At 45.1% G+C, this 11,646-nt stretch overlaps 1 protein-coding gene across 2 annotated transcripts; it reads right to left on the bottom strand.

The window, feature by feature from the left end:
* Positions 1-11,646, bottom strand: LOC121456642 (zinc finger protein 354A). 2 transcript variants are annotated; one of them, XM_041664992.1, is made up of 5 exons: positions 11,548-11,646; positions 10,783-10,846; positions 10,007-10,133; positions 9,461-9,556; positions 1-2,108 (listed from the first exon to the last, which is right to left on the bottom strand). In XM_041664992.1, the coding sequence occupies exons 2-5, from the start codon at positions 10,813-10,815 to the stop codon at positions 628-630; spliced, it is 1,737 nt and encodes a 578-aa protein (XP_041520926.1). In that variant the 5' UTR covers positions 10,816-10,846; positions 11,548-11,646; the 3' UTR covers positions 1-627. The 2 variants fall into 2 exon arrangements, with proteins under 2 accessions (XP_041520926.1, XP_041520925.1); XM_041664991.1 differs by having other exon boundaries at positions 9,461-9,559.

Genomic DNA, 11,646 nt, shown 5'->3' on the forward strand with positions numbered 1-11,646 from the left:
TTCACACACAACATTTGAAATCAGATATAGAAAATGATAAACTCCAGAGACTAAGAGGTAGATTATAGTCCATTTTAATCTTTTATTTTGGCCCCTTTTAAAAAATGTGTAACTTCTTTGATCACTTGGATATTATTAAAATGTTATAAAAATATCACCAGTATAAGGGTTTAGTGTTTTGCTAATAAGAAGTGCAGCACACCCTTCTGCGCACTAGATGCCTGTGATTACAATTACATCAAGCACACAGTGCTGCAGAGAGAAAAGCACCATTTTACAAACGCCTGAAGTCAGGGCCTTCATCACAGATGACTTTTTTTTTTTTTTTGAGATGGGATCTTCCTAGGTTTCCTCAGGCTGCTTCAAACTCATAGACTCAAGCAATCCTCATACTTCAGGGTCCTCAGTAGCTACGACCACATGAATGAACCACTATGCATGGCTCTCAAACAATTTTTTTTAAAGTGTTGAACAGGTCTGAATACTTTCCTCCTGTTACACAAAATTTATCCACGGCATTTAGTTGATTGTGGATTTTCTCCCATATTCATTATTTTTATTATATCTCTCAAGCACGTATTCTCTGAAGAGCTTTGGTTTAAGGCTTTTTACATTTGCAAATTTACTTTAAGAGTCCTCATCCACATGAATTTTATAATGATTGGTAAGGGATGACCTATGGTTGAAAAGTTTCCCACATGTGTTACATTCATAGGGTTTCTCTCCTGTATGGATTCGCTGATGTGCAATACGTGAAGAGCTCTGCCTAAAGGTTTTCCCACATGTGTTGCACTTAAAGGGTTTCTCACCAGTATGAATCCTTCGGTGCTGAATAAGAGCTGAACTTTGACCAAATGACATCCCACATTCCTGGCATCGGTACGGCTTCTCCCCAGTATGAATTCGCTGATGGTTACTGAGGGATGAATTGCACCTGAATGTCTTCCCACACTCATTACATTTATAAGGTCTCTCTCCAGTGTGCATTCTCTGATGCTGGATCAGAGCTGAACTCTGTCTGAAGGCTTTCCCACAGACTTTACATTTACATGGTTTCTCTCCAGTGTGAATTCTCTCATGAATAATAAGAGTTGAATGGGAACTTAAGGCTTTGCCACATTCATTACAATTATAAAACTTCTCCCCAGTGTGAATTATTCGGTGTCTGTTGAGTCTTGAGATAGAAGTGAAGCCTTTTCCGCATTCATTACACCTGTAGGGCCTTTCTCCAGTGTGAATTCTTTCATGTTGAATAAGTGAAGCGCTCTGACTGAAGGCTCTGCCACATTCGCTACATTTGAAAGGTTTCTCTCCGGTGTGGATTCTCTGGTGATAGCGAAGGGATGAGCTAGACTTAAAGGTGTTGCCACACTCGTTACACAAGTAGGTCTTCTTTCTGGAATGGATTCTCTGCCCAGGAAGGGATGTGCTAGATGACTTCCTACCTGGATTATATTTAAAAGGGTTATCTCCAGCATGGACTTTCTGGTGTATAAAAAGACCTGACCTTCGACCAAAGGATTTACCACATTCCTTACACCTGTAGGATTTCTCTACAGTGTGGGTTCTTAGGTGTTTATAAAGGGATGTACTGAGAGTGAAGGCTTTACCACATTCTTTACATACATAAGGCTTCTCTCCAGTATGAGTTATTTGATGTTGGATAAGGGCTGAACTTTGGCTAAAGGCTTTTGAGCATTCTTTACATTTAAATAATTTCTCTCCACTGTGGTTTTTCTCATGTTTACGAAGAGATGAGGTGTTGATGAAAGTTTTCTCACACATACTACATTTATAGCGTTTATCTGGTGTGGTTGTTGGGTGATTAGATATACATGATGCTATTTGCTTGAAAGTGTCTTGTTTTTCACATTCTGGTGACTTTTTTTCTCCATGTGACTTTGGACTAAATTCATTGTTTTTTCGGCTTCTTTCTATAGTCAAAGCATTCTTATCCTGCTTTTCCTCTAATTTCCCTTCATATATGAAAGGATTTTCTGACTTCAAGTTCAAAGTTTCATTTCTTTTAGATGTTTTCAGAATCAGTTCCTGAAATGAAGAGTCTTGTGTTTGAGTTGACTTGGTGGTTCTATGACAGTGCTTCAATTCTAGAAAGGGAAAAAAGAAACCAAAGATGTTTTTTGTAATATAAAATTTGACTACTGAGACAAGATATGTAGATTGAATAGGTACTAATGTTATTTAAGTAGTCTTGGCATGCGGTTAATAATATTGAGGGTGGAATAGAAGAGTTAGTAGAGAAACATGATTGATGGGAACAGTAGTAGAGTGAAGAAAAAGAATAAAGCAAACACACTTCAAGAGGGTGATTAAATGGGAAAAAGAACCGGAAAATGCACTGTCAGAATTTGAGAGCAAATGATAGTCACCTACATTGTTCTCTGCTAAATGTGCCCTCTTTTGTTTCCTGCCAACAATATCTTTCAGATTCTGTTCAAAAGTTTATTGTGAGAATCCTTTCTTAACTCAGAATATCCACAGTTTATTCCTCCAGCCAGATCCCTGAGACATAATCTCAATCTGTAGCCCTGGTGTCCTTGAACTCATGGCTCCTTGCTTTAGTCTCTTGAGTGCTGACATTACATGACCACTTCTGTATCTCTCTACACAAAACAACGAGATCAGCATGTTCTGTCTCTCACAACCTTCTTGACGGCGTATGTGTGTCTGTTTTGTTTTGAGATGGAGTCTTACTATACAGCCCATGTTGGTAAATTAGGCTAGCTTCAAACTTGTAGCAATCCTTTTGCCTCTGCCTTCCATGTGCTGAGATTATAGGCATGTGCTACCACATCTGGCTTGTTTAGTAAATCTTTTTTACTTATACCTACACAATTTGAAGAATGTCAAACAGTCTTGATTAAACATGAATTTCATATATATTAGTCATAAGCCCTCATAGCACCTGTCTTCCCAAACAGAACACAGATGATTGAGATTTCTGAACCAGTTTACACATAAGACATTAAATTAATTCTATAGAGAAGCCACAAGGTCAAGAACTGTTAAATTGAAAAGGGAGCCTCATCCATGCATCAAGCAAGAGAGGTGTTATGGTTTGAGTCTGAAGTGTCAACTAAAGGCTCATGTATTAAAAGCCTCACTACTAGTTGACTGGCTTAGGGTAGTAACTGGATCATCAGTGGATTCCTAACCCAGTGGGACTACAGAAAGGTGATGGAAGTCAGGAAGTGGGGCCTTGTTGGAGGAATGGGTCACTAGGGGATTATTTTGTATAACTTGTCCCTATTCTCCCCCAACTTCTGGACTGCCATGTTCATGCATCACCCACATGATGCTCTGCCTCACCACAGGCTCAGAAGCAAGGTAGCCAAGTAGTCATGGATTAAAATCTCTAAAGTCGTGAGACAAAATAATTCTTTCCCCTTTTAAATGAAAATGGTTTCTCTCTAGTAGTTGTCAGAGCAATGGAAAGTCTAACACACTGCCTTGGGCCTTCTTGTGAAGAAAGGCTGTAGTTCTGAGCCTCGTTTACTAGAGTTCTGAGCACAGCAGTACAACACTGTAGTGTATCTTCCCCGCTGATAAAGCAGGGTGGTGTGAGTAAGAATGCCCCCATAGGCTCATACATTTGAATGTTTAGTCACCAGGGAGTGGAACTGTTTGAGAGGATTAGGAGGTGTGGTCTTTTGGAGGAAGTGTGTCACTAGGAGTGGGCTTTGAGGTTTCAAAAGCCCATGCTAGGCTGTTTGTCTGCATGTATGCATGCATTTGTCTCTCTTCCTGCTGTCTATGGATCAGAACATAGAACTCTCAGCTACTGTTCTGCCACCAAGTCTAACTGCTTGCCGTGACAATAATAGCCTAAGCCTCTGAAACTGTAAAGCAGCCCTAACTAAATGTTTTCCTTTATGAGAGCTGCCGTGGTATGGTATCTCTTCAAAGCAATAGAGCAGGGACTAAGACAGGCACCGGGGGGGATGGCATTTTGTTTCCTATGCATTATTGCCTCTACTATGGTCTTCCAACTAGTTTCCTATCTTTGAGTCTTGCCCTCTGACAGCTCAGTCACCACACTGCAAACAAGTAATCCTGCCTAAAGCCACATCTTCCTGTGCTACAGGTTCCTAAATATCTGTTAGAATGCCATTGATTCATAGATGAGGTCCGGATTCGTCCCCACAGTGAAAGGAACTTTTGTCTACATCTGTAGGGATGAAGTAGCTGGGACTGAGATGAATGGACTAACATAATACTAAGAAGGAAAGAGGACAATTAAGATGTCTAGGTTTCCAGACTGAAAATGAATTATGGCACCAATTACCAAGATGGAGGGGAAAATGCCAAGACCTAGGGAGTCTGTTTCAGGCATGTCTGTGACAGCTATGGGGCTTCAGAAGAAAACGCAAGGAGGCAGCGAAATAGCTGTCTATTATTTAGCGATCTGGGGAAAGGTCAGAGCTGAAGATAGGCATGTAGGAGTCATCGACATACAGATTCTATTGAAAGTCAAAGAACTGAAAGAAATCACCAGATTCTTTGAACATATAAGAACAAAACTGGGAGAGGATGGTGTTCTGGGAGCCAGAGAGGAATAAGAAATCAGTTGTGGAGAATACCCTGAAGACTGGGCTTGGGGTTTGGTTGCTGTGCTTGATAGTTATTGCAACTTGACATAAGCTAAAGTCATCAGAGAAGATGGAATCTCAATAAAGAAAATAAGAAAATGCTTACATAAGAATGGGTTGTAGGAAAGCCTGTAGGGTATTTTCTTAATTAGTGATTAATGGGGGAGGGTCCATCCCTGCTGGTCACCCTGCTAGCCATGAGGAGCAAACCAGTGAGTAGCACTCCTTTGTGGCCTCTGCATCAGCTCCCACCTCCAGGTTCCTACCCTGCTTGACTTCCTGTCCTGACTTCCTCTGATATGAACTGTGATGCAGAAGTGTAAGCCAAATAAACCCTTCCCACCCCGAATTGCTTTGGCCACCGTGTTCCATCACAGCAACAGTAACCTTAACTAAGACAGCTGGAAAAGGTTTGTTATACAAGCATGAAGACCTTAGTCAATCCCCCAGAATCAATAAAAAAAAAAAAAAAAAAGAAAAGAAAAAGAAAAAAAAAGCCGAGTACAGTGGATTTGTAATTCCAGTGCTGGAGTTATTGAGACAGGAGGATCCCTGGACTTGCTGGTCAGCTGCTCTAGCCACATTGGCAAGTTCCAAGTTCAGTGAGAAACTGCCTCAAAAGAAGACGGGGAGCATACGAAGGAAATATCTGAGGCTCACTTCTGACACCCATGTACAGATATACAAAATGAGCAGGAACACACACATATCCCCAAGGACTAAAACTTCTGACTGCAGTTGATGGAGGTAGCATGGGATTTAAGAACCATTCTTTTATGAGTATAGTACACAAGAACTGGAGGACTAAGGAAATAAGGAAAGGTGAAAAAACAAGAAGAAATGGAAAGCATGTGTAAAGCCTGACTCCAAGGAGAATAAGAACAGGAGACAGGGAATTTTGCTTATAATGGAAGTAATCATAGCTACAAGGGCCTACATCAAGTCTATTGTACCCATTTCAATTCCCAAGTGCCAAGGTCTTAGCTCTCAATTCAGTCTTGTATTGTTCTTTACAATCTACTCAGAACTGTGGCCATCACTACAAACTGAGAAAACACAGGTCTCTACCCTGTCTCAGAGGAAGCAGGGCCATGCCAAACATGGCCTTTCAACCTCCAGAATTGAGACAATGAATTCTAATTGCTTTAAGTTACTGAGTTTTATTTAATGTGGTGTCCCTAGCATCACTATGAACCCTTATGTCTCTTCCACTAAATGAAGGCCAAAACAATTCTCAGCCATAAATCACTGCATCCATAAATGTGTCAAAATTACTCATGACCTCCCCCAACACTATTGTTTGCAGGTAGTCTTGTACTTCACATATAAACCACAAATAAACCAAACTGCTCTGATGTAAAGACAATTGTGGAAATTCTCTATGTTCTAAGCCATGAACATCAAACATAATTAGTCACTTGCTTCATTTGTCTTTCAATATTTAGGGAGGGATGTTTCATTTTATTCACACAGCGTGACTCGTTCCTGTGTTTTCTATGTAACTAGAAGCCTACTCTGGCCAGCACTAGAAATGGACATGATGAAACAAGCTGCTTCCACATAGATGCCGAGGAAGAGGCAGATCATAAGCACATGTAGTGCGTGTGTAGAAGCACGCTGAGATGAACATGGAGGACGGAGCCCTGATGTAGATGAGTGGAGCCTGTTCCACAAAGGGACAATGGGGCAGAACCCTGGGAAAGACAAGGAAGCCGTCACAAGAGCACTTGACCATCGAGAAAAAAAGAAGGTACAGACAGAAAAGGTCAGGTACAAAAGCCTTGAGGCAGAACAAAAGGAGATAAGAGTGAAGATTTTGTTGAGGACTCTGGATTGTGCTCAGCGGGGTGAAAGTCACTAGTTTGAGATTTAGGACTGCTGCAACCTTGTGTAAAATCAGGAAAAGCTACCGTTCCTCTGAACAGACACAACCCCAGAGACTTCAGTGATAGGACAGCAGCCGGCTGACTACCGCTCAGAGCTCAGCACACTCTTGATGGCAGCTGACATTATAGACAACAAAGGAAATGGCAAGGCAGTGGAAGTGATCTCTCACTGGGATATGATAACTAGAACATTTCTGGAATTCAAAAATGTCAAAATTCCAGACTGTTCATACATTTGGATGTGACCCAAACCTGTGCAATGCACCCATGGTTCTTAGTATAGCTATGCAGGAAAAGCACCACCTTATTGCTTAGGCTTTGGGTCAATTCTTAAGCAAGAGACCCAAGTAAGACACAGAAACCCTGAGCCATGGCCTCTCACCTCTCAGTTTAAAACTTATAAACCCAGGGACAACAAAAGCTGTTTTACGTGTACATTTTGTTGTTGCTGCTTTTTAAAAAAAATTCATTATTCATTTTTATAGGTAAGGATGTTTGGTCTGCGTGTGCACTGCATGTGTTGCTGGGGCACACAGAGGTCAGAGGAGGGCATCAGAAGCCCTGGAACTGCAGTTATGAATGGTTATGAACCACCATGTGGGTTCTGGGAACTGAACTCAGATTCTCTGCAAGGGCAGCCAGTGCTCTGAAGAACTGAGTCCTGTTTGTTGTTTTCTTATCTGTGATTAGTTTTGAAGGGAAAAATAACTTGCAAGTTCAGAAGTGGGTTCTGTCTGGCACCATGACCTCAAATACGGATTTGCTGGTCTTCAACTGCCCTTGTGGGACGTGAGCTCCTGCTGAGAGGGAGTCAGGTACATGGTGGTTTGCCAGGCACATCATGGACACAGAAGCATCCCTAAGCCTCCTACCTGAAGTCCACTTTTGAGAGAAAAAAGGATGTCCAATCCTCAAGAGGAACAGAGCAGCATACTTACAATCCCAGTGCTCAGCGGATGGAAGTAGGAGAAATCTAGAGTTCAATGGCAGCCTGAGCTACAGTCAAAGCCTCCTCAGAACAGAGCAGAAAGCAGCTCCAGGGTACACTCCTCAGTTATTCACTCAGCTCTTCCCAGAGCTGAAGACGGCAGGTGACCACTCCATCAGGCATCTCAGCCTCTCCCAAGACAGCTCTGAACCGCAGGCCTACTTCTGCTCAGGCTAATCTCCCTCCCCTCAGGCATCCCATCTACTTACTTTGGGGGGGTGGCCTCTGGCAGTTTCTGCACAAGTGAGGATGGAAAAGACAACTGTGGCTGCCATCCCAGAAGTGGTCACTGTGAGATGACAGGGTGGTCTGCCATGTGGTCTTTTCTAGACCAAGGCCTACTGACTGACCCAAGGGCTAAGAACTGCCCCAATTCCTCTTCCTTCCTTGCTCTCAGCCCCACACACCCTACACACAGCACTGGCCCTGCACTCTCAGGGCGCTCTGTGCCATGCTCTAGTCCTCACTGGACTTTTCCGCAGGGCTGCCCACGGATGCTTGGTTCTTTATTCTCCTCACTGCACCCAGCTTCATGAGAGCAGGGTCCTGCTTTCTCCCACCTACTGCCACTTGGCGACACCTAGCACAGAGCTTGCTCAGCATTTAAAGCCCGTGGTGTGAGTCTTGGCTCACCAGTGAGGGAGTTTGCCCAAGCCTCTATCACCACTGCAATCACCTCCCCTGCCCCCCCACCCCCCACCCCTTTCAGGTCACTTCAGGGCAGGCTCGCAAGGTCTCTCTTAACCACCTTGTGAAAACAGTTTCCCAGGATTCTACTCCCACCTGAGTAGCTCAAGGCTTCAAGGGCTCTGACCTTGCTTGTGAGTTCTAACCTTACAGAATTCCCTACCAGAGATCTATATCTAAGTACTTCACTATATCTAAATGAAAACCACTGCCACCCCAAACTCATCAGACTGGGTCTCCAGACTCCTGAAGCAGAGGACTTCATCTAGGCCCCGCTAGCTTTCTACCTTCATTCTTGCAGGAGCTCCCCTGGGCTCCCTGGTTGTGCCTCACTTTCAGTCCATCCTCCGCAGTACGTGTCACAGGACTTCCTGAACATGGTAGCTCTTTGCAAAAACGTAAAACATTATATGCTAGTGAAGATTATATTACACGCAGATTCATTCCAAAAGAACACACTGCCCCCTAACCCTAACCCTGCTCACGTGTGCAGAGCCCCCACTCGAGCACACACACGTTCTTTTAAGAACACAATTTTCTATCAACCTAGTGGTAACACACCTCGACAGTGCTCTGAAGCTCGCCTCACTCCTTGACACTCTCTGGACCGTCTCTATCACAGGTCTTGATGGATGCCAGAACAAGGACATACATTTTTGTTTGTCTGTTTGTTTTTAGCTGTGTTACCAAAGACCTCTGGATTGTTTCTGATTAGAACCAGCGTTCCCAACACTATCCAAGATTATACGATTGCTGTTTACAGTTAAGTACTTCCAGTTGTCCACATGCAGAATACAGCTCCCAGAACTGCACCGAGGCACTTGTTTTGGGACCCTTGCGTAGCCTTCCCATCTCATTTCCTTCTCCTTTACAGGCTTTGAGCTTCAGCCTGAGTGAGTTCTTTACCATCCCTTAAATATAGACATTTCTTAAATGATCTCTGAAAACACAACCCTCCTCAGAAAGAACCAACAAGAGAAAAGATCCCAGGGAAGAATGAAAGCGAGCCGGGGCGGATTTCAGTTCCCGTTTCCCCTCCCTCACTCTTGCTTAATTCATTGTTAACTTATTGGGTTGTTTTTCGTTTGTTTTGTTCTGGGTTGGGGTTTTTGTGCTAAGAATTAAACCTAGGGCTTTATTTGTGCCAGGCAGGTGTTCTTACTACTGAGCTCAGCTCCATCCCAGCCCCCATCACTTCTTGCGGATGGAGAACCTGAAGACACTTCCCAGCCCATACTCCATGCTGCACCCTCTCCTTCTTCACCACACTGGGGTCTGCACACACTCACCCAGAGAGGAGCCTCCAGGTCCTTCTTTCTCCACCTTCCAGGGATCCTCTCCTTGCTGCAGCAGGGAGATCACCTTTGGTTTGGTAAACGGGAATCCTGCTTATAGATAAAGTTAACTTATTAACTAAAAGCCAGGCAACCATAGAAGACTGAGAAAATCTCTTATGTTGTAGAAATCAAGTGAGCCTAAAATGTTCACCCCGTACGGCCCTTTGCAGAAAAAGTATGCAGGCTTGTCAGAAAGGCTACAGATGGGAAAGAGAGGTTCCGGAGACAGAACAAAGCTCTCTGCTTAGAGATGAACTACACAAGCACAGAATGGTTGTGCTGGGGAAGATGCCTGGACCGTGAGGAACCAAGGGAAGGGATGTTCTCGCTGCCATCCCCTCTGCTGCCTGCTGTGGGAAGAACGTGCCAATACTTATGTATCCTTGTACGACCCTAAGGCAAAACTCTGCTATGGTTTCACAGTGGCCATAGCTTTCATTCAGGGAAGGCGGTGCTAAGGTCTCATTCTGAATCTACGCCCGCAGGGACCACCCTTACCCAGGGAGGCCAGGTTGCTGTAGTTCTCCAGCATCACCTCCCGGTACAGGCTTCTCTGAGAGTGGTCCAGCTTCTTCCACTCATCCCGAGTAAAGAGCACGGCCACATCCTCGAATGTCACTGACACCTGTGAGGGAGAGCCAACTTGATGAGCTCCGAGTTCAAGTTAGATACCCTGATTCAAAAGATCTGACCATGAGGGAAGTCACCCGATATAACCTTGGGCTTTTACATGCATGTACCCATGTATACATTCTCACACACATATTATGCCCGTTCAAACACATGAGAATACTCATACATGCATACCATATCAGGCATGCATACACATGACAACCAAACCACCATGGGCTGGAGAAGCCTGAGGGAACAACATACGGACTGGCAGGAAAAGAGAATAATGAAGATTAGTAAGGGAAAAGAATTCGCACGGATGAGTGTGGGAGGCAGAAAGGAATTTTCTCGAGTATGTATGTTTATTCTGTCCCAGGACACCTGATATGCTACTTGTGGAATTTTTAGGCATGCACCATCCTGGGATCAGGCAACCATAGTGTGTCTATCAAGAAATACAGAAGACTAGAATTGTGAAATTGGGGTGCACTCGCTACAGAATCCACCAGTCACAGAGGGAGGATCAACTCCTCTAAGTAGGACATGGGCTCCAAATCCTAGTGAAGGCTGAACTATGTGGAGAACTTGCGTCAGGAAGGAAAAAAAAAAAAGCCAAACCAAACCCCTGCTTCCACTAAGAAGTCAAATGGCAGTGTGCTTACCTGAGACCCCGCTTCCCTTTGCTCAGGAGCCATGTTCTCTCTGTAGGTGAAGATGAAGACGAATCTGAGGGAAGAAAAAGAAGAAAGGGGTAGGTAGCACCTGCTGCTTCGCTCCCCTCAGAAACACCATCTTCAAAAGCGTCCCATCGGCTGAGCCTGGCTCTCCTGCCTTCAGAGAAAAGAAGCAGGAGCTGGGGGTGGGCTTCAGAGAATTGACAGGTCACTACTCTTCTGGTCCGGCACTTCCAGAAGCAAGACTCAGGCGACACCAGACTCACTGACCCCCACGTGCCAGGCATCATCCTACACTGTTCGCCACAGCTCAGCTGGCACTGCCTGGCCCCTTTAGATCAGAAAACTGAGGCCGGAGTGCAGCCACAGTGGGGACGCATCCGGTTGCAACCGCTCAGACCTGACACGGGTCCAGGACGTGTTCCTTCTCCCCACGCGTTGCCCACACAGCTGTTCTGCTGCTGTCAAGGGGTCGATTGCCTGCTGCCCAGAAAAAACTCCAGAAAGGGGACTAGTGGCCCAGGACAGGTGGGTAGCACGGGAAACATAGCCTGAGTTAGCCCCGCCCAGGCCGTGGGGTGCAGGTCACTTGCAGTCCAGGACCGAGACATCCGGGAGCGCGCGTTTCTCCGCGTGCCAGAGGCCGGTGCCCGAGGAGGGGGACGCGCCCTAGACGCTGGAAAGCGGGAGGCCGTGCCAAGCCGAACCCTGCCCAGCCCGTCTGGCGTACGAACAGAACTGGCCTTCGCTCACCTTCCCCGCCCTGAGGCTCCGCCACGCCTCACGGAGGCTCAGAGCGGCCGCGCGCGCGGACTCCGTCTAGGTACCTCGGCCCCCCACCTCGAAGGGCGC

The sequence above is a fragment of the Microtus oregoni genome, unplaced genomic scaffold, assembly GCF_018167655.1.
Source record: "Microtus oregoni isolate MIOR12 unplaced genomic scaffold, Mior012 000015F_ref0000493, whole genome shotgun sequence".
NCBI classification, from domain to species: Eukaryota; Metazoa; Chordata; class Mammalia; order Rodentia; family Cricetidae; genus Microtus; species Microtus oregoni.